The sequence below is a fragment of the Capricornis sumatraensis genome, chromosome 7 (assembly GCF_032405125.1).
Source record: "Capricornis sumatraensis isolate serow.1 chromosome 7, serow.2, whole genome shotgun sequence".
In the NCBI taxonomy this organism is placed as follows: Eukaryota; Metazoa; Chordata; class Mammalia; order Artiodactyla; family Bovidae; genus Capricornis; species Capricornis sumatraensis.
This window is the reverse complement of record NC_091075.1, coordinates 89,300,917-89,324,872: the sequence shown is the minus strand read 5'-3', so window position 1 is coordinate 89,324,872 and position 23,956 is coordinate 89,300,917. Positions and strand designations below refer to the sequence as shown.

At 36.5% G+C, this 23,956-nt stretch overlaps 1 protein-coding gene across 2 annotated transcripts in view; it reads right to left on the bottom strand.

Annotated features, from left to right (window-relative positions):
• Nucleotides 1–2,729: 2,729 nt before the first annotated feature.
• The window catches only part of SLC4A4 (solute carrier family 4 member 4), a 308,892-nt gene continuing 287,665 nt past the window's right edge, over nt 2,730–23,956 (bottom strand). The window contains exons 19-24 of one of the 2 annotated variants that reach the window (XM_068974914.1): nt 23,729–23,801; nt 15,478–15,546; nt 12,516–12,689; nt 10,222–10,383; nt 3,532–3,611; nt 2,730–2,835 (exon numbers count right to left, since the gene is read on the bottom strand). In XM_068974914.1, coding sequence (XP_068831015.1) covers nt 2,730–2,835; nt 3,532–3,611; nt 10,222–10,383; nt 12,516–12,689; nt 15,478–15,546; nt 23,729–23,801 — 664 coding nt within the window. Of the gene's footprint in view, nt 2,836–3,531; nt 3,612–6,144; nt 6,242–10,221; nt 10,384–12,515; nt 12,690–15,477; nt 15,547–23,728; nt 23,802–23,956 lie in introns of those variants that run through there. The other variant, XM_068974915.1, reaches the window with a different exon arrangement.

Genomic DNA, 23,956 nt, shown 5'->3' with positions numbered 1-23,956 from the left:
AGAATACTGGGAGTGGGCTCAGGCAGGGGATCTTCCAAAGCCAGGGACTGAACCCAGGTCTCCCGCATTGCAGGTAGATTCTTTACCATCTGAGCCACCAGGGAAGCCCACATTCAGTTAAAATACAGATAATCTGGTAGCTCTGTGTGGATCTCAGGGTTTGTTTGTTTGTTTAGTTGGTAACTACTTGTGCTCCTCTGAAAGTAAGTGATTTTTTAAAATACTTCCCTGGGTTCCAAAATACTAAAAAGATTTTATACTAACTATCCCTTTTAGCAAATACAAGGTGCTTCTCTGCATTCATGAGTATCAACCTTCCGTCACAGAATATGGATAATTAATGAAGGTACAGGTAGTTTTATCTACACAAAGGCTGAAATATTGAGTTAAGTTGCTTCAGGAGTCCTTTGAAAGGGACAGAAAGGGACACAAATCCTCAGATACTTGATTCATGATCAGAAATATAAATTATTCTATCTAGAATATAAAAGTGAACAAATGCGTCTTTAATTTAACAAGATGCTAAGTTAGGCTAATCTCAATATGCATGGCATTTAAACATTTTATCAATGCTCCCATTAGAAAGACAGAGAAAAGCCTCATACAGTTTTAAATGAGGATAATGAAAAATAAGATAATATCATCATTTTAAGAACAGCTCTAAATACAAACATGATGCCAAAATTTGGCACGTAAGATTTTAACAAATAATGTTTATTCTGCCACCTTTATTTTAATGAAAAAATTGTAGGTCATTTATGTCTATTTTGTATAAAATTAAAAGTTTTAAGATTATCAGATACTATAAAAGTAACAGTTAATTTAGGACAATAAAATTTTTATAATCAAAATTTCAAAAGGACAGAATTATAATTTAATTAATATCAGAATGAGTGGGAGTCAATATGTACATATTATGAAACCAAAATAAGTGGTTTCATTCTGCTTCTAATACTCCTCCAACAACCTGTCTTAGTCAGGATACATCACAAATATGGTTTTAGGAATCCAAAATTATGGATTCGCCATTTAAAATGCTATTTTTAATGCAGATTCATAATATATAATACAGACTATTATGATATTACAGTTAGATAACATGCTAAATTTGGTTAAAGATCTAATTTTCATTTGTCTAATTTTCAATATGGTACTTTGAAATACACATATACACATATATAGACATATATATTCTAAATGCCCCAATCACAAAGAATAATTGCCTTTCAATCTTAAAGACAATGTGAGTATTGTTAAAATGTATACATATATAATACCTCTGAGATCTATCTGCATTCCCATAAACACTTTTTAAATGTGTAAATGGTCTATTATATAGTCTTATGGATTTTGTATTGTAAATAAGGGCTACTATATCAGTGATAGTGACTGCTATCTGGGTAATAAAATATATTTACCCTCATTTGCATAATGGTAAATCTCTTGGACCTCTGATAGATTTTTCATAAGTGGTTTGGATTTTATAAAAACTGACACAAGAGAACTAGTAACTTTGCCTTTTCCCTACCATCACTCTGACTCTAACTTTGCACATATGTGCACCAGCCACACACAGAGTACATACACAAACACACAAATATTTTCAAAATGAAAAAATGTCTAACAATACTGCATAGGACACTGACATGGTAATACAATCAGCATCTGTGCCTGGATACTATTATCAAAACATCAGTTATTCCCGTTACAAAGGAGCGTCTCCCTTCTCCCTCAATCTCCTTCATAGAACAGTTAAATTTCTCTTAAAGAAAGGGAAAAATGGATGCTTAGAAACATGGTGTTTTCAGTCCAATCTAGCCCTCAGGCATACCGAAGAGATGGTGTGTGTGTGTGTGTGTGTGTGTGTTTGTATGTAAAAATCACATTATATACAATACAATTTTTACAGAAAGCCTGGCAGCTACAAATAAGAGGTAGAACTACTCAAAACTATGTTTCCTGCTGCAGGAAAAAATTCATTTTCTTTACAGTAATTAAAAAAAAGTTTAAAAAATTGACAAAAAATAAGTTGCAGGTTAGGCCCCATAATTTAAACAACAAAATCTAGGAAGAAAAATATTTTTCAATGTACTCAACAGATAAGTTCATTAAAGGGTTAAAAAAAGTTTGCATAGGAAAAAAGGGACATTCCAGCACTTGCTACAATGATGGCAATAGTTTTTCTAATGGGAATAAAGTACCTTTAGTTTTCCTTCTTTTGATAATTCTAAGATTAGGGTTTAAAAGCGAGAGCAAGTTAGAATAGCAGCACGTTTTCCAGTCCTGGAGAGCAATACAAGCGAGAAGGGACTGTCTGGAGGTCAAGGTTTGTTCGACCAGACAGAAACACAAGCCAGTAAGCACAGCTCCAAAGCTAATGTTGGAAGTTCCTTCAGTATTTTAAGAAAAGGTGTTATAAAATCCTTAATACTTTTGCCCTCTGCATAATAAAGGAAAATGACAGGGTCTGTGCATGTCTTGAGTGACAGAGGAATTTGGTTGTCAGAGGACATATCTGAAAGTATAAGAACAAAAAGCGATTCTTCAGATGTTGTTTTTAAGGAATGGTGCGCTACTGTCTGGATTTTACCTATGCAAGAGAGAAGCAGAGAGAGCTGTAGTGTTTGGCCAGTGACCCAAAACCAAAAGAGAACAAAAATTAAAAAATAATCAAACAGAAAACAAGAACATAAACAACAAAAAGGTCAGTTTTAAGAAAGACAAACAGGTTACAATGTAGTTTCTGTTCCCTTGCTCCTCCAGAAGTAATCATTGTCTTCAGGCTCAAGTTCTATTCTAATTTGAGGCACGACTTTTACTGGAGTTCTAGGAGGACTAGAGGAAAAGAAAAAGAGGGGGGGAAAAGGAAATAGTAAGTACAACAGAATTCCTTTACCATCTGTCAAATGTTTCTGCGATGTACGGAAGTCAAGTGGGTCCTTCTTTGTTCTCTTTAAATACTTATCCCCTCCTTCTGTATTAAAAACAAACACTTTAAAAATGGGATGAAGTTACCAAATAGGAGTTAAGAAATTCAAGTAAGAGTATCATAAGCTCTCATACCTAGGTAAGACAAAAAGCCAACAACTAAGAAAGAACTACCAGGTAGGTGACACTGTGAGGAGTTAAAGGACAAAAAGACTGACATGAAAAACACTCAGAGATTTCACGATTTTGAAAATCAAGGAGGATCTGAAATCTCTAGATCTCTGTGTTAAAAAGGAAGTAAACTACTGGAGAAGAGCCAGCAGGAAATGCCAGCTACCCTTAAATCAGAGATGACACTGGTATAATCCTGGAATTTAATGATCCTGAAAGATTTCATTATTTCTAAGAGTAGGTGGAACAGGTCTCTTAGAATGTTTTCTACAAGTAAAAGCTTGGATGAGGTCTGATGTCTCGGTAATTTTTCTAAGATAAATTTGTAGGGAGGATGGAGAACAGGGTGTCCTGCCAATAACCTGCCATTGATTCCATGTCTGCAGGGCAATCACCCCACAGAACAACATAAGATACTGGGCTGTCCTTTACCTTGGCATACCGAGTGACTGAAGGAAAGGAATTTTATCAGCATGATGTATGGCGTTCAAGGAATGTTGGTGATCTTTCTCCTAAAAAATAAAATAAAATTTTAATCATAAATAGTCATTGGTGAAGTATAACACTAGAAGGAAAATTTTTTAAGTCTTTACAAAAATGGATACATCTTTCACAACTGGAAATAGTAAGAAAGACAAGTTTACACAATTTAAATAAACACTGTATCAAGAATCTAAGAAGTGTGATGAAGCCAAAATCACTCAGTTTCCTTTATTCTAGGTTTTCTGGGATGGACCACTGTTGTTTTCAGTGAGAGGACAAGCTAAATACTTTTTAGAGGACGATAACATCTACTGAACGCCTAAGTCTCTGCCCTTGGATTTCCTGCCATCTTTAGCTACAACTTTATCCTGCTATTATTCGTGGGGCTAAAATTAAAATTTTGAGGAACTTGCTTCTACTTCAAATCCACTATCAATTTTGTTCTTTCATGGATTTATATGATACTAGAAAAGATTTTAGAATGATCATGGGTATTTTGCTTAAGTAAATTTCTCATGTCATATCCACTACTTTCAAAATATCCTTTTAAAGGTTTTTGAGAAAATGAACAACAACTAGCAATAAATAAATAATCTGCCATACACTTTTTCCAGGAGCCTCAAATTCTATCTGGTAATTTTTTTTTTTAAGTGTGAAGTAAAAGCGTCAGTCACTCAGTCATGCCTGACTCTTTGTTACCCCATGAACTGGGGCCCACCAGGCTCCTCTGTCCACTGAATTCTCCAGGCAAGAATCCTGGAGTGAGTAGCCATTCCCTTCTCCAGGGGATCTTCCCGACCCAGGGATGAACCCAGGTCTTCTGCACTGTACGCAGATTCTTTACCTCCTGAGCCACCATTCTGATTTTTTTTAAGTGGTTTTTAAATTGTACTTGGAAGAGGTGTGCCAGGTTATGATGCCAATAGAAGACTTCTACAGTCTCTTTTTGTTCTTTAATGCTCCAGAAACGAGAAATGAAACCAAATAATGGTTTGAGGAGCTTGAACTTAAAAAAAAAATATTCAACTAAATGTTGCTGATGAGATCGAGAAGAAAGTAGTCTCAGTCACAGATTACAGATTGGACACCAAAGGTGAGACCGCTTTAATTCTCTTTTGTTTAAACAAGTGTGGGAGCCAGTTTCCAAGATGGCTCCCAATGCTGTTTGCCTTCTGGTATTCATGTTTCTACAATTCCTCCCAACATTGTACCAGGGTTGGTTTGTGTAACCCATAGAATATGCACAGGAGATACATCATTCCTGAGACATTATTATAAAAGATTGCAGCTTCTGTTCTGGTTTCTTTCTCTGTTATCACTGGCAGCCATGACAGGGACAGCCCTAGCAGATATCCATGAGTGAAGGATCTAAAATCTCCTGCCAACTGCCCTGTGCTTGAGCCTGGAAGTGGATCCCCAATTCTGGTCAAGCCTTCAGACTTAGACCCAGAGAAGAGCTTGAGAGCTGCCACCTCAAGAGAGCCCTTGGGCCAGAATCACCCAAATCAGTGGCTCCTAAACATCAGAAACTATATGAGGTGATCCAGGTTTGTTGTTTTAAGCTGCTGAGCTTTGTGATAAACACCAAGAGATAATTAAAATACCCATTTGCCATAAATACTCATTCATTTCAAACTTTTCTTCGTAACTTCTTATTGAAGTTGAAATAGCACTGTCAAATAGAAATAAAAATGCTTCAACTATCTTTTCCTGTAACAGATCAGGATACTCTGAAGTGCACCTGGAGCTAAAAGAGTATGTTTCCTTCAAATGAAAACTCAAAATAGTTTGGAGGCAATTGGTACTTGCTATTGAAAAAGCTTGAAATAGCCACTAATGTTACTGTGAAAGTGTTCATCCTTTTTAACTGACCTGTTAACTCAATTACAAAAAAAAAAAGATGACATGTCAAAAACCGTTACACCTTTGCCACCAGGCTATTACCCCCAGAAAGACCAGTACAATTACAAAGATGATTTTGAAATAGCAGAAGGAGAATGAAGAAATTAGGAAGAAAAATGCAAATATCTTATAGGCTATACCCAAAGATGGGTGGTAATATTTAATGATTGCCAATTTAATTGAAATAGCATTTATGCCAAATTCTCAGTATTAACAATTGACTGACTCATTGATCTTTGAGAAACCCACGATGCAATCTCTCTTTTGAGCTGATTTGATCATTGGTGGAAACCTAAGGAAGACAAACAGTAACAGACAGTGATGTAGGACTAGAAGCTGCCATTCTAGATACCAGCAGAAAAAAAGGAAATCAATTAAAAACATGGTTATGAGTTTAGCAATTCAAAGAAACTGGCGGTAACTTGGATCAGAGAAAAGACAATCAAATAAAAACTTAAATGGTTATGGATAAAAGGAAAAGGTAAGGAATAAAGATCAAGGAATGTAAAAATGAAATTTCATAATAATTAAGTATAAATCTGCACATAGAAAAAAAGAAAGAAAACAGGGGAAGTGAATGGAGATGACAGTCCTTAAGTTTTTTCTCTGTAAAATGCAAATCATATTCCAGCCGGCATGCAAGAGGTTAGTTCTACTCACTGTCGGAAGGTTTGCTATCACTTAGGAAAGGTTGCTGTTCCATGATGTCCATTGGAATTTTAATACTTGGAACTTTTTCTGAGTATGGGCAGTCAGACTGTGAAAGAAATTTACAACAGTTTTATTTTATGCAGATCTCACAGGATGGATTGAACCTATCACATTATCATTTATGCTGCACTAAGGAGAACAGCCTTAGATTCAATCACTTCTCCTCTGCTGGCTTTTCAAGTTCTATGGCATCTTCCCATCAGACTTATTTTCCTTTCTTCTAGGTTAAGGGAATTAAGTCAGTTAAAACTAGAACCACACAAACGGAGCTCACCACAAAAGAAAACAATTGTAAAGTTTTCCATAAGCTGGATTCACAATCAAATATTTATGGGTTAATTGTATGTGTCTTTGAAACAAACAGTTAAGTGTGAAAGATAAAATTTAGGAGACTTCCTAAACTATACGATCTTGAAATTGTGTTTCGTTTATGCTTTCCAACACTACCCCCAGGAAAATGATGATTTATCTTTCCTTCCAAGAGACGTAAGGATACTTTTTCTAATACTCACTCTTAAAGAGTCATCCATATAGACCTGAAAATAACCCTCCATCCTCTACTCTAATACTCTATCAAAACTATTTTGTACTTAAAGGTTCATCTTAATTAGCTTATTCCAAATATATTTGGGAATTTAGCAAAACGTGAGAAGATAAAGTCACAAGGAAGGTGCCTATGATGGTCAGATAAGGAGAAAAGAATCATCACCAAAATAAAAAACCATGAAGCTTCTTAAAAGAATGGACCACTTAAGCCAAAACTGTAACAGATTTCTATAGGATTAACACTTTACTGTTTTTCAGGATTCATTATACTGAATCCATGGCTATGCCTGAACCCAAAAGAGGGAATTCATCTCTTCACTGAAAGTACCAAGGAGATGACATTTAGTTGAAAGGGGAAAAATGGGAACTAGGGATGAAAGAAAGTAAAAAACAAATCTTACCATAAAACTATTACACATATAGAAAATTCCTTTATGATAAATCTAAAGAGGATAATGATCCTTAAATATTAAATTAAAATACTGAAATAAAATATTTCAAAAGATTAAAATATTGCACTGGAATTGAAAAAAAGTGAAAATGTCAAGAACAGGTTTTGGTGCAGTATTTCAAAGTTTCCCCAAATAACAGCATTTATAGATGAACAGAATGGCAGCTCACCCTTAATCATACATAGCCTAATGGATGGGTTCAAAAATGACTGAGTGGCTCAAAAGGTGGGCAAGCCATAATTTGTACTGCTTTTGCTCACAAATATTAGAGTTGGAATTCTCATACCCTTGTGTGGCTCCCTATATCCATGGATGCCAAACCATACAATGACCAAGTGAACATTAGGAAAGCCACATTTCAAATGGAGAATCCCAAATAATGAGCTCAACACTCAGAACTTAGGGCACAGGTATAGTCTGGCTGGATTCACTGTCTAGGATACATATATAAGCTTGCTTGGTTGCTTTTGTGGGGGCAAGGGGGCAGGGGAAAGAGGAGAAAGAGGAAAAGAAACATATCATACATTATCTTCAAGAAATCTGTTGGAAATATGGATTGAAAATGATAAATATTAATAAAAGAATAGCACTGCTTAAATAAAATGTGATTTGCTGAAAATCAAACCTAAGAATTAGAAGAACTTCTCAGGAGCTCATTTGATCCAACCTCTGACATTAGAGAGCACTAAATTTAAAACATTCTTAAAAGTAGACACTTTATTACTATTTTTTCCTTAAAATTCATTAGAGAAGATGATTCCATAAAATTATTTCACACATTTATAACGTGTAATGAATTTTAAGTTTGGTGTCCATGTACATAAACTGAGGTACTGGTCTTGAAAATTCAAGATGAAATACTGCTTTAATTATCTCAGTATTTCAGGCAATCTTTACTTTGCCTTGAGTAGCCTAGAAATTTATTTCAAAATTTGATTTCTATCAATGTGTAAACACATCTTTCTAGTTAACACTGCATCTTAATCTGTGCTGCAGTTTAAGCACATTCTTTCTTTTTCTGTCATCATTGGAAACAGAAAATCTATACACCTGTTCTCATTGAAGATGGATGATGACGGTCACAAAAGCTTCCTCAGACTCCTTCTCTCTTTAGCTAAATGTGCCTCATGTATTTAGCCTTTTCTTATTGGATCAATTTATCTAAAATCCAATTTCATCTGTTGCCTTCCTTCACTGTACTCTTCCCAAGTTCTCCAAAAAGAATACAGTATCAGACAACTTGACCAATCGAAAATAACCAGACAGGCCTGTATGAGAGCTTTGCTTTTGCCAATATGTGTATGCTTAGAAAAATGACTGAACATTTCTCAGTCTAAAGTTCCTCATCCGTAGAACAGGAACAAAAATAAAGAGCTGTTTTGGCAATTAAGGACAAGGTATGCCTGATCCATCAAAATGATCAAGTACAGAGCAGACAATGAAAACTAACAAGACTCTCATGTTAGAAGGATACTAGGGATTCCATTAGAATGGGGATACTGCACCGTGTAAAATCTAAAACAAATCTACAAATCTTCATGTAGAAGGTGTCATTTTGGCTGTCCTTTCAGAAAGCTATTGAGATAAGCTACTCGTGTGAGTGTGTGTTTGTGTGTGAAAGAAAAGCAAATCCCAGATTTTCTTCCAATCCTGACTATAGACTCTAGTGAAACACCAAAATTTCTGTGAAATGTTTTCCTAAAAAGTGGACAATCATTTTTTTTCTTAGCATAGTTATACAATTGCAAGAAGATCACCTAAACTACAACACTGACTATTATAATTATGTAAAAAGATCCCCAAATGCCAATTTCCTTTCCATTTTATTGAAGGGTTACAGAAAAGCAATCTCAAATTATGCTTAAGTCCATATGACCCAGTAATCTCACTACTGGGAATATACCCTGAGAAAACCATAATTCAAAAAGACACAGGTACCCCAGTGTTCATTACTGCAGCACTCTTTACAATATAGCCAGGACATGGAAGCAACCGAAATGCCTACTGACAGATGAATGGATAAAGAAGACGTAGTACATATATAAAATGGAATATTACTAAGCCATACAAAGGGACAAAGGTGGGTCATCTATAGAGACATGGATGGACCTACAGTCTGTATACAGAGTGAAGTCAGAGAGAAAAAAACAAATAGCATATCATATATTAATGCATATGTGTGGAATCTAGAAAATGGTACAGATGAACCTACTCACAGGACAGGAATAAATGCACAACATGTGGACACAGTGTGGCAAAGTAGGGGGGTGGGACAAATTGGGAGAGTAAGACTGACATATATACACTCCCATGTGTTAACAAGCAGCTAGCATAAACTTGCTCTATAGCACAGGGAATTCAGCTTGCTGCTCTCTGGTGACCTAGACGGATGGGATGGGACCAGAGGTCCAGGAGGGAGAGGATATATGTATACATGTAGCTGATTCACTTCATTGTCTAGCAGAAACACACAACATTGTAAAGCAACTATACCCCAATACATTTTTAAAAATTATGTCAAAGTCCAGTGCAAGGATAAATAAAATAGCTGAGAAGCTTGTTTGAGAGCCCACTCAAATAGATACAGAGATCCCAGGAGGGGAGGTCACCAGCATTTGTCCTCATCAGGCTTAAAATTATATAGAACTGAGTTATTACCTCAAATTTAAATCCTGGATTATCAATAATAAACCCAATATATTTTATAGCTATGAAGCAAGCTTCCTTTTTTTTTATCTAGGAGATCAGAGATTAAAGTTTTTTAGATATGGTAGACTTGATTTTCTAGAAGTCATTATATCATTACTAGCATATTCACAGTTACAAAAGATTTCAGAAAATATTTTTTAAAAAACAAAGAAAGAAAATAAAGGGCAAACAAAGGTGAAAAGTGACAAACAGCATGACCAGTAAACATTCTTGGAACTCAGACATACATCACACAGAAGGGTTAAAAAAATATATACCATTTTCACATTTGTTTAACCAACTTTGGAATTTTACTTCGGAATTTTAGAAAGCCCCTTACATCATCATTGTCACTGTCCAGACTTCCTTTCTTCTTTTTCTTCTTCTTCTCATCCTCCTTCTTTTTCTTGTCCTTTTCTGGAATGACATCATCGAGGAAGCTGAGGTCGTGCTGGGAGAAGAGGTAGTCCATGCCTTTTCTGACAGCTACAAGTGCCAAGATCTGGAAGGATAGATACAAAGGGTAGGAAAGAATGCAAGTCAGAGCAGTCTGAGTATTAATACTGCTCTACCAAGATCAGTAGAAACATTTTTGTACAAGGCTGAAGTATGACAGAACTTGTCTGGCTTGTATGGACTTATATTAAGTGGACCATAAACATTTTCTTCACGGGGAAGGTTGGTTCATAGAAGTCTTTGGCTCACTTAATTTTGTTCACTGTAATGTATGATCCCTCCATTTGGAATTTCTGTGTGAAAGCATTATTTTTTAAAGCATTTTCTTCCATGTCAGATTTCCAATAAAATAACTAAAGTTTCAAAGGAAAAACAGCCTGCATATGATTGCTAGTTGTTCAAAATTAAACCATTATACAGGTTTTTGAAAGTCAAAAAATGTGTACAATGCATAGTTCACAGAGACATCTCCAAAATATTAATAATGGGGAGTACTCATTGGAAGGGAGGCCTGGCGTGTTGCGATTCACAGGGTCACAAAGAGTCGGACACGAGAACTCATTGGAAAAGACTCTGATGCTAGGAGGGATTGGGGGCAGGAGGAAAAGGGGACGACAGAGGATGAGAAGGCTGGATGGCATCACCGACTCGATGGACGTGAGTTTGAGTGAACTCTGGGAGTTGGTGACGGACAGGGAGGCCTGGTGTGCTGCGATTCATGGGGTCGCAAAGAGTCGGACATGACCGAGCGACTCAACTGAACTGAACTGATTTAGTTTAAGTTAAGTCGCTCAGTCGTGTCCGACTCTTTGCGACCCCATGGACTGTAGCCCACCAGGCTCCTCCATCCATGGGATTCTCCAGGCAAGAATACTGGAGTGGGTTGCCATTTCCTTCTCCAGGGAATCTTCCTGACCCAGGGATCGAACCCAGGCTCCCGTATTAGAGGCAGACGCTTTAACCTCTGAGTCACCACTCAGACCATTTATTCCAATGGGGTGACTTTAATCACTATCTTTAATATAGTGATTGAATATTTACCCTTAGTCAGACACTGTGGTAAACTCTTAGACAATATTTTCTCATTTATTCCCATGATGACCAACCCAAAAGGCAGATGTTAGTATCTCTAACCCAAAAGGAGAGAAAACTGAAGCTTAGGGACATATGCAGGTTATCCAAGATCACAAATCCAGATAAAGGGAGAATACAAAAGGTCCCAGTTTTCTAACTTGAACCCCAGGACTCTTGAGCTCTGTCTCTTTGATTTTATGAACTGCTCTTGAAGGTATATTAAAGATGCTTTTGCTCAGCAGCAAAATTAATATGCAGTAAGACCTGGAAGTCCTGACTCTGCTTCAAATTAACAGTTGTCTTCAGATTATGCTCTATGTCAGCCTCTGCATCTCTTAGAGAAATAACAACTTAATTGAAAAGAAAGAAATGCAAAAAAAAAAAAAGTAAAGCTACAGTAGCATTATTTCCCACACACACAAATTCAATGATGAAGTCAAATACACAGCTAGCATTTCCTTATGTCCTTCTTCATTTGTGATTCAGAGTTGAACGTTAGCTGTTTCACCTTCCTTCACATCATAACATGGCAAGGAGAGCCCAGACTTACCCTTACACTTCGCATGATACAAATTTGAAGAACTTCAAAAACTAAGCTTAGCTCTCCATTTCTTCTAATTCACTCATTGACCTCTTATAAGCTGCCAAACTGGTCCTCTATTATTTGATCTGAAGTGTACCTGAAGTGTATTCTGATTGACTCCAATGTAGAGCAATATTTTAAAAATAACTAATGTCATGTGTACTTGTATCTACCATGTGTCAGGCATTATGCTATCCACCTTATATTCATTATTCATGCACATAATAAAACAAAGATGCCATTCTCATTTTACTGATGAGTTCATGAGGGCTCAGGGAAGTTCACAGGTCTGCATGAACCAGAGCCAATACCTGAACTCAGCTGTCTGACTACAAGGTCCAGCCTAGACAACCAGACACCTGGGAACCCCAAGTTATTACTCACCAAACTGATTAGGTCAAAACTCAGACAAAAAGAAAACAACTGGAACTATCCATGAAAGACACATGTGTCATCAATATTATAATAAGTGCATGATTTGGTGTGATCTCATGGGTAGGTTCAATGAGAACAATCCCTACCATGACTGGAAAAATGATAGCAGCCACGGTGGACTTGAGGATCCAGAGCAAGGCTAGGCAGAGCACCTGCAGGAAAGTGAACAAGTGCACTCGCCGCAGCGGGACGTGACGCAGGTAGATAAAGTCAGGCTGATGCTTCAGAGGCATCAGGAGCAGCTTCAGACGATCCATGAACTGGGGAGAAAAGGGACGGGCAGGACAAGCGCATTACTTCAAGGGCTGAGGCACCAAGTCATTTCTTTCCATCTAACTAACCACGGGTGTTTTATAGCCTGTATTTTAGGCAAGCAAGGACCTTGTTAGAGAACACTGGTCAGGAAGAGAAGACGCATCATTTAACATAGTAAGACAGTACGACTCTTCTGGTTCTTGTTACTTTGCAGGAAAGTTATGCAGCTATAGGACAATATGAGACAAAGTGGCCACTAAAGAATAAAGTCTCAAAGTCAAATATAAACTCAAGATGTTAATCTCCTACATTTTTTTCAAGATCCTGGAGTTTTCCTTTCATTTTATTAAACTTTATTTATTTTTGGTTGTGCTGGGTCTTCATTGCTGTACATGAACTTTCTTGGTTGCAGTGAGCAGTTGCTACTCTCTAGCTGTGGTGCATGGCTTCTCATTGCAGTGGCTTCTCTTGTTGCGGCTTGCCAGCTCAGGAGCACACTCTCAGTGGATGCGGCATGCAGGCTTAGTTGATCTACGACATGTGGGATCTTCCCAGAGCAGGGATCAAACCCACGTCCCTTGCACTGGCAGGCAGATTCTTAACCACTGGACCACCAAGGAAGTCCTCAGCTCCTTTTTTCTACATGTACTATCTACACCTTAGGAGAGAAGAGCCTGGGCCTATGCTACTAATAACGTGTTAAAGGAAGATAGCTAACTCATGTATTTCCCTGTGCCTAAGCTGTCTTATCTGAAAAGAAGAGGCAATGCTATGTATCACATATATTTCAATACTGTTTTAAGGATATAAAAGAAGTATCTGACCTGAAAATGGGAACGCATTGGTATTTTCATAAATTTTGCATTATCTATGGCATAACTTAACTAATATATTCAGCAATAAATTACCATGTCCCAGAGAAAAGCCATGTGAATACTGTAGTGGCTTTTAGATCACCAACAACTAGTTACCTGATCTAGGAAAGGGTATTCCACTGTTATGTATAGACAGGTATTAAAATGACTACTGAACACCTACGTGCCCGGTGTTGTGCTTCAAAGAACAACTACTGAGTTTACATCAATCATGATAATAATGATAATATTTAAGTACCTATCATAGGAATTTTCACATGGAATATGCTTACTAAACATCTGCTGAATCGAATGATCATTTAATAAGAACTCTGAAATAATCTCTCTACTTTCTCTCTAGAGGAAAGGGGAAAATATAAAGTAAACAGGCTATCACAATCTTCCCTGAAGTGATTTCCTATTTAAACAGTTTTCTTCCTTCCTCCAAAGTTATTTTTGACTGATAGGAGCAGTCCCACCTATGAAGATTGAGGTACCAAAATTGTTTTACTAACTCGAATCTTGCCCAAAAGGTCTAAAAGAGGAAGAGTCGGGAATTCCCTGGTGGTCCAGGGGTAGTTCTCTGAGCTTTCACTGCAGAGGGCACAGGTTCAATCCCTGGTAGAGGAACTAAGATCCCACAAGCTGCACAGTGTGGCCAAAATAATAAACAAATAAAAATAAAAGAGGGAGAGTCAAGAGAAAAAGTAAAGAGAAAGGGCAATAGGGCAACACCACAGTAGAATTTTAAAAATCCACTAGCTATCCTTTCGGCAAGGGATCTTTTTTCCCCTACTGTTATAAAGTCACTGATTTTCTTTCCTTTCTGTTTAACTTAATAAGCTTGTAGCTCCAACCATTGATTATACATCTAGAACACATAAATCCAAGTTTTGATCTAGACTGACTTATTTAGGCCAAATAAAAATATGAACTATTTGTTTGGGGACCATGTTTGTTTCATATTTTTACATTTAAAGTAAGAAAGAATATTTACTATGTTAGGTAAAAATATTTTTACGTATTTATACTTCCCAGAAGTTTCATGGACATTCATGAAGTAAACCCACATTCACATTCTTCTAGCCCAGTCTATGAAGAACCACCTTGTACTGTGTAATAAATATACAAATGGTGAAGAACTCTACTCAATAAAATAGCCTTTCTCTTTTTGGAGTTCTGGCCACTCTATCAGACTCTAAAATCAAATTAATCTAAATCCAATAAATGAAAACAAGGATTCTTACAAAGGGGTTTAAATAAATTCTTATGATGCTCACAGGACATGCAGTCTTTTCCATTAAAACATCACTAAGTGCTAAATAAGGCTACAGTTAACAAGGCGCCAGAAAGCAGAAGTATTTCCAGTTTCCTGGTGCCAATTAAAGTAAACCTCAATTGAAAGACAAAGTCCCTTAAGGTTTCCTTAATGATTTTTTAAAAAGAGGGGGCCAGTTTTACCCAAGATGTGACAAGCTGAAATTTCTGACAAAAGTAGCACATTAACCATGTTGACTTGATTCCTTCATTGGTGCAAAACTCTTGATCAGTGATCTCAGCCATGTAAAAAGCAAATCAAGTAAGAATAGGTTGCTCTTTATAGGGTAAAGGCAAATGGAGAAATAGTGCCTCAAGCACTATTTTTCAGGAAGGAAAGAAGGGAGGGAGGAAGTAAGGAGGGAGGGAGGGAGATCACAGAGAGATTTCTTATTTTCCTAGTCAAACGGCCTTTAACAGCTTATTTCAAGGATGAGTATACATGACAACATTTGTTAACAAATTTACTTTTGTTAATTAAATCAGAAACACAGGTGAATGGTGGAGAAAACAGAAAATAAATGCATTTTTAGCACTTTTTTTCAATGATCTATTACTGGACTGTTTATACTGCTACTAGAAAATATAACTAACTATGCTTAGATTGCTATAGAAAACTTACCTGCACACCATTAAGAGATGCTACTCCCATATACAGGAACACACCATAGAGTACAGGCATGGGAATAAACTAGGATGGAAAAAAATTGAAGAAAGTTTAAAAACAATAATAAAATAATAATAATAATAAAAACGGTAAAAGAGAGGGTCAGTTTAAATAGAAGCTAAATCTGAAACTAAAAGATAGGACTTAGTAACACAGTGACCACTCATCAGTGTGCTTTACCACTGACAAACTTCTAAACACTTTGTACTAGAAAGAAAGAAAGGAGGGTGAAGGAGACTTTCATATTGATGAAGCATCTGATGCTTGTTTGCACTTTTTAAAAACAATTAGCATGCATGACCTTAAAATGACTTTTTCAGTGGAGAAAAAGTCTGTTTATGACCACGTAAATCAGATGTTTGCATGAACTGTGCAGCAGAAAGAAAGGCAGAGGGTTGCCCCACTCCTGAGACCAAATTTCTGTCCCAATAGTCTGCTGGCTTTTCTCTAAATAATTTTCACCAAGTGAAAATTACAGTATTTATTACACCAAATATCAGCTTGGTGTATATATGCCTCTTTCAATTAAGTAAACATCAAACGACTGTCCCCTTTCTTTTTCTTGGGAATATTAAGAGGACTAACTAATGAGAATGCTGCTTGAAAGGAGCACAGAGCATCTGGAAGCAATTAATCACACACACAGATTAATACATATCCTTTAATAATGAATTAATACATTTTCATGCATCAGTTAGCAAGAATTTATACAGTAATGTAAGGGAAGTTCCAATATGATGTTTGTAACTTTTGTCTATTTCTAAACCTTTGAAATGTTCCTAGCACTGTGGAAACAAGTCAAATCAGGGATGACTGTTTCTGGGAAGTCTTCTATCCGAACAACAACAAAAAAGGGTTCTCAAGCTTGGATTTTGAAAAGAAGTTCAAGTTCAGGAGTTCTCAAAGCTCAAATACTAAAACCACAATCAATTAAGTCCAGTCTTACCAAATCTGCACAAAGGAGGCTATTGTAGCCAGAAAACAGTATGACTTTAGAGTAATTTTTAAAGAACTATCACATGTATTAAGAAATTGAAGCAAAATGTTTATCAGCCTTTCCTTGTGATTACCTCAAACAGTTCTGTATCTGAGACCCTAGAGAAACAGGATAAATTCCAAAATAGGTCATAACTGCCAATTGTTATTGATTAGCTATAAAAACTTAAATTTATATAGAGAAAATATACCATTTTATGAAAACATTATGTGCCTCTTCTAAAGAAGACCAACAATGTTAACATAGCTAATCTGATCTTGAACTCAGAAAATTAAATGACTTCGAAAGTTGAAGGTGGTAGGAAGGGCAGCGTGAGTGGCAGTGAAGCCGTACATCCTGTAATACCCAACAGTCGCCACAGAGGTGAACGTATCATGTTCCAGACACTGGAGTCTGGACAGTTGTTTTCATTTTCTTTAGAACGTGTGTGTTTCCATTCCTTATGAAGCTTCCATACAAATTTATTTGAAAAAATACAAAATGAAACTAACAAAAAGACCCTTTCATATTTTGACTTGTTTTTTTTTTAAATTAAATTTTATTGGCATATAGTTGTTTTACAATATTGTGCTAGTTTCTGCTATACAGCAAAGTGAATCAGTTATTTGTATACATATTATCACCTCTTTTTATTTTTTGACTTATTGTTTTGTTTTGACTTATTTCTTAATTTTTAAAATATCTTCCATAGACAAGGCCACTTCCATTCTCCCTTAATATATGATGATTTCTTATCATTTCATTTCTAATTTCTTGGGAAGAAATGAAAGGTGGAAGGAGAGAAAAGTAGTATATAGTTCATGGGAAACTTGTTAGAAATCCTGCCATAGTTACTTTTTAATCTGGCTTAAAAGAAAGTAATCACAAAGATGATCTTGGACCTTATCCCCACCTGTCACCTAAGCTTAGCTAAGCATTTTCTTGAAAGTGGTTCTAATGCCAGAGTGAAGGCAATTTGTGCCTTGAGCCTACGTCTGTTCTCTCTGAACTGATGATGACACATATTACCAAATTAATCACAAGATGAAATCAGAAGGTAGCATTAACTCAGAATATGGTATGAGGAGGAAAATAGCTTTAGATATTATCATGTTTTTTAAAAAATTATTCTGTGGTAAAAATAGTACATATGAAAAAGGCTATTAATTTGCTTTTTAGCTACGTTCAATGTGATACAAATGTCTTATTAAATCCACCATTTTCTTATGATAGTGTGGTGTCTCAGTAAAAATCTTTCAGTTCAGAAATTTTGATGAAACATAACAGAATTACTGGGTTAGAGGATATTTTTTATTGGATTTGATTTATGAGTCATATCAGAAGGTCAATCCCTAAAAATTCATCACAATATAATATTAATCACAATAGAAATTTCCCAAAGAAAGGAAGAGAAGAATGTGCTTTAAAAAGATAGGATCCCATTTTAACTACTATGATATACATAGTAATATCAGGGAGACACTAATATAAAGCAAGACAAGAGAAATTAAAACATACAACACAAGGTATACTAAATTCACAGGCATATCAAGAAGTATCAAATGATAAAATTATGCCAAAAATCATACAAATAAGCAATCATACCCAGAATGCCAAAAAAGCATAATTGTAGATAAATATTATTGTATAATGCTTTCAATAAACATTAAAAATGAAAAAAATTAAATGCTTGATCCTATCACTAGGTAGAATAATGAAACAGAGATGAGATCAATATTAACATATTCAGACAATGTTACCAAAATTTTCAAATTCTGGTGACATAGTCTTCCCTTTGATTTTGATACTGTTAGATTATCCCCATAAGAAAAAAAAACGTAAAAAAGGTAAATGCAATTTTCAAAAAAGGGGAGAGGGGTTTGAAGTTGTCCACAGCACAGATTTCAGTACAAGAATGAGGTCTCCCAGCAGAATCATAGTCAGTGTGTGTGTGTGTATAAAACCGAGAATGAGATCTTGATAAGAGCATGGGCATAGAGGTTAGAAGACGTGGGTTACAATTCTGGTACTTGCCATTGTGCAACCCAGAGAAAATGATTTAACTTCCCCAGTCTTCAGTATTCTCATCCATATAGTGCTTATGATAAAGATTTGCTGTTGTTTAGTCACTCAGTCGTGTCCAACTCTTTGTGAGACCCATGGACTGTAGCCCACCAGGCTCCTCTGCTCATGGGACTTCCCAGGCAAGAATATTGGAGCTTCCTTCTCCAAGGGATCTTCCCAATCCAAGGATTGAATCCACCTCTCCTTCACTGGCAGGGAGATTCTTTACTGCTGAGCCACCAGGGAAGCCCCATAACAAAGACTGCATAGCACAGATATTTAGTTCAGAGTCTGGCTCATAAGAGATATCTGATGAGTGCAGTGCTGTGCTGTGCTTAGTTGCTCAGTTGTGTCCAACTCTTTGTGACCCCATGGTCTGTAGCTTGCCAAGTACCTCTGTCCATGGGGATTCTCCAGGCTGGCATACTGGAGTAGGTTGCCATGCCCTCCTCGACGAACGTAGTACTGAAATCATTATCAAGAGGGAGCGGCAGGTCGAGAAGCCTACGAGTGCAAAGCACAGGTTTCTTTGGCTCCTCTGTGGTGGGCCTGACATGGCAGGAGTTTAGGACAGAAGAAGGGCTACAAAGGTCAGAATACAAGACTTGGTTTTATCGAAGTTTTACAATATTGCTTTTTCAACACTAACAACTGTCTTCAGGAACGTGTTATTAAAACAATATCCTAACACCCTTAAGCCTTAAAAATCAACGTAAGGAAGCTGCAGACTTGCAGTCTGGTCCGTAATCACCGAAATCGTGGAGCCAGCTATGATGAAAGAATCTGTAAAAAGGCTATCTTTCTCTATACTTGAGAGAATTAGATATTGGGTCAGAGACGCTGGGGAAGATCATCTCAAGGAAAATGAAAGTGAATAGTTCTTTGAGGGCAAATACTGTTTTTAATCTCAAAGGTGGTACACCACGTGGTTATGAGATCAGTTAGGCTTTGGACTCAGAACTGCCCGAGTTCAAATCTTGGCTCAAACAATTCAGGGAACTTTGTGACCTGGCAAGTTCCTCACAATTTTTCTTAACTATAAAGTTGATTCAGGTAGGGATAGTTAGGGAGTTTTGGATGGATATGTACACAGTCTAAATTTAAAATGGATAACCAACACGGACCTACTGTATAGCACCTGGAACTCTGCTCAATGTTATGTGGCAGCCTCGATGGGAGGAGAGTTTGGGAGAGAATGGATGCATGTCTATATGTGGCTGAATCCCTTTTCAATGTTGTGAATCAATCACAACATTGTTTGTTCAATGGCTATTCACCAAAACAAAATTAAAAAAAAATAAATTTGAGATGTTAACAATATAGTAACTGGGTATTATATGGTTGGTGAAGAAATCCAATTAAAACCTTTTTTAAGATTAAAAAAATCCTAAGTAAGTATAATTTTGGTAGGTGTTATTGGAGAACTAAATATAAAAAGTCTGTGCAGAGTCCTTAGTCCAAGTCCAAGCTGAATATATGAGAGCTATGAATACAGTCATCTTTATCATCATCTTCATTATCACTTCTCCTTGTTTCCCTGTTACTGAGCAGAGTGTACAGCATATAGCAGGAGCTCAACAAATGTTTGTCAAATACAATTTAAATGCTCTCCTCCACATTCTAGATCACTGAACAAATCTGAAGGATAAATTCTGGTCACTCCTCATGTTAAAGATAAACTAATTCAAGCAAAGGCAACAGAAATAGCAGTGAATTTTTCTTGATCTTTATTGCTTTAGGCTTGCCAGAAGAATGGAAAAAGAAAGCTGCAGAAACTGCCTTTCATCTTCTTCCTGCTCTTTGGTCTCCCTGAGTCTCCCCATACAGAACCCTAGCTTAACAGTCAGTATTTCCGCTGCAGAAACACAGATCTAAACTGTCTAGCCAGCCTGGAAAGTCAGTTGTTCCTGCTTCTAAGCAGTTCTGTACTGAACCAGTGGTGAGATGTGAAGCATGTACCACTGATTGCTGGCCAAGGTCAAGGGGTGTCCTCCTGAACTTAAAGCTAGTACATTATGATTCCCTGCATTGCATTCTTCTCTGTAAAAAGACAGAGTTTGGCAAAGAGATCAAAACAAAAGTCATCAACTTCAAAGTAATCAATGTTCACAGTAAGTCTGCCTACACAGGCATGGGGAGTGACTACCCAGACTACTTAATGCATGGCAGAAAATATGACTAGCATCATCGGAGACCACCAAACCTGTAAGGGATCCTGGGAGTTGGGAGGAAAGGGTGGGAGGAAGTTGGGAGGAAATTTTAAAAAGTCACATGTTTCTTTCTGTTTCATTCATTTAATCTGCCTTTCAAAGGCAGCTCTTTTAAGTAAAACCATTCCTTAAAGTTGTCATGTGTTTCGTTAAAACACACAGTTATATAGACACATAGTCACATTCCCTCCTCCAAGTTAGGTGCTAATACTACTTTCTAAGTGACTTCTGAGGTTAATTGTTAATCTTGACTTTTCTCAGTTATAACTTAGGTTTCAGTTAAACTACTCTCAACATCCGTTTCTTCCTGTGTTGACTTTTCAAATGAGCTAACAAGGTTCCTGTAGTGAAATGCAAGTAACTTAGTAAACTTCAGTGTTAAGAAGGGCACCTGATCTGAAACTGGCTGACCTGTTCAGATGTGGTTCCTGAAGTAAGAAATAGCCTCATTAACTGAAGTAATGAATTGCAATACTCAATGCTAGACTATTGAACCCTTGTTTTTAATCTACATTTCCTACAATATGTTGGAAACTACATTAACAAAACAATTTCATTTCCCAGATCTTGGGCAAAATTTTGCCTGGCACAAATGATTGTTGAACTCCTTTTTTCACTTTTCACTGATTCTCATATTGACTCCTTTGTATTGACCCAAAGTTGCCAGGTGGAAATAGCCACAATTATGGATACTAGTACCCGAATGAGGGGGAGCTAGAACATGAGTACTTAAGGAAGGTCAGAGGAAAAGCAAGCTTATACTCAGTGATCCCTTATACCTATATCACTCCTTTCTCTGCACTGTAATCTGTTCCTATAGACAGTAACATGTTTTACAAATCAGGAGCAAAAAGAATCAGCATAAAATGAAGAAATAAAGTTCTTTCAGCTTTAACGTCTCTGCAGCCATATTTGGGTGAGAAAAGAGTTAGGAAGAGACCATGCATTTCTTCCTAAAAATAGCAGTTTATACACTGTTTGTTCTCCATGTCCCTTTGGAATCAGGCATGATTACTCAGTTGACAGATTCTCCAAGATAAAACCAATCTGCTATCACAAACAAAAAAAATTTAAACACATCTGACTTTTTTGAGTTAGGATTTTACACTGCATTCATGAAAAGAAATAATATAAAAATAAAAGAAAAAAGAGTGGGTGGGGATGAGTACATAGGAACTGATGGGAAGATTCTGACTTATCTTTACTAGTGGCTACATACTAAGAGATCCTATAAAAGAAACTCTGCAGCTGTGTCATGTGAGTCCACCTTCAGGGGTTCCAGGGGCAAATTCCTAGTAGAGTCTTCCACAGCCTGAGGCTACAATGATCTCTCTAAGAGCTGACCTGTCCACATGAAGTTCCATTGGCCATGTGGGAAAAAACTGCCATTAGACTTTCCACCAGTTGATGTGCTGGGGTCTATGGGGCGACAGAGGACACACAGCACTTTAGCAGAGAATTTGATGCTATGAAACTCACAGCAAATCAAATCTACCCCACAACTTGCTCTGCACTGGCAAAGTGACAATAGATTTCCCTCTGTCCCCATAGAACATAAGATCTGTCCTTTTTTAAGGTCCTCTGTATGTAACCAGAAACGAATTCCCTGCAGTTACTTTTACTTCCCCACACATTACATGAGATACATATTCCTTCACGATTCCAGTCAAAAATTAACTACATGAGTTAATTGATATTGTGGAAATAAAGGGCAAAAGATGAATACTTAAGTATTTTACTGTTTATAAACTGTTTTGTGCATATTGTATGCATTAATCTAATTATTCCGCAGGTAAAGTCAGTCCTAGCTGTAAGTTGAGATCATATTTCTACTTTCCACAAACTCATCTAGTTGGCAATTGTCATATAAATGTGTGAACTTGAAAGAAATGAAGTTTTGCCTTTCTCTGTACTTCTGTATTGTTTGAGTTCTTTACAAGAATGTACTGTTTCATTACTTGCATAATTAAATAAGCATTTAAAAAACCTTTTTAAAAATTAGAATTGTTTAAAAGCAAACAAAAATTTTCAGAGAAAAATTTGGAAGGATACTGCTAACAGTGGTTATTGACAGCTATTATTAGGTCCATAGGTGATATTCATGCTTTGTACTATAATGCCAAGCATAAGATACAAATTATAAATCACTGGCAAGTATTGTTTCTATAATAAAAAAGAATAAAATATTTGTGTTGCAAAAGAAAACAGGAAACTTCATGACATATATATATATATATATATATATATTACACTTTTTAGTACCATCTCTACTTCTAAATAGGCTTTCATATACAGTTTATATTTATCTGTTAAAGAGACATTCACCCCATCAATCAAACCTGCATATTGACCCTAACTTTCTAAATAATCTATCATTTTTATTGCTCAAAAGTTCATTTCTAAAGTTTTCCAGTTATAAATCAGTAATTTCAGTCTCTCTTTGTGGATATTAGGCCTTGTGATTTGAAGAAAATAGAAGCAGTCAGCAATCATTAAGAATAAGAGAACAATTACAAAATGATCATCCTGAGTCATTCATGTTATCCAGGGGTCTAATGTGGGAAGGGAGGGTATGATTTAAAGACAAGTAAATGGGAAGTGATGGGAAGAAAAGATGTAGAGAGACTAGGAGAGTGAAAAATGCTGGGAGTGGAGTTCAGGTAGTAAGTGAACTATATGAAACTGCCCTAGCCATAGGTCAAAAAATTCGAATAGTGGTAATTTAATATGGTTCAACCAAATTACTACAATAATAATAATAGAAGGAATGAAGGAGTGAGGAGATCAAGATAAAAGGTTTTAAAGTCTTCATTCTACCTGATCCCTGCTTCATTCAGTGTGTTATGCATGTGATAAGAAACTCGTTGATACTTCCTGGAGAATTCTATTCTTCACATATCCAGTTATCTGTCAGTATTCTGAGAAGGAGGACAAGGCGAGTATTTCATATATTTACCTTCAAGATGGGAGCCATAAAGACTGACAGACCAGTCAGAATAAACACAAGGGTTCCAGTGACTCTCTGTTCCCTGAAACCAAATCAAAAGATTACCAATCTACGTCTTGTTTTCATAAACATGCTCTTGTCTTTTCACCTTCAAACAAAAAGACTCTACATTGACCAAATCGATATTTCACAAAGGTGTGGATATTATATGTAATTAACACCTCAAGGACAGCTTAT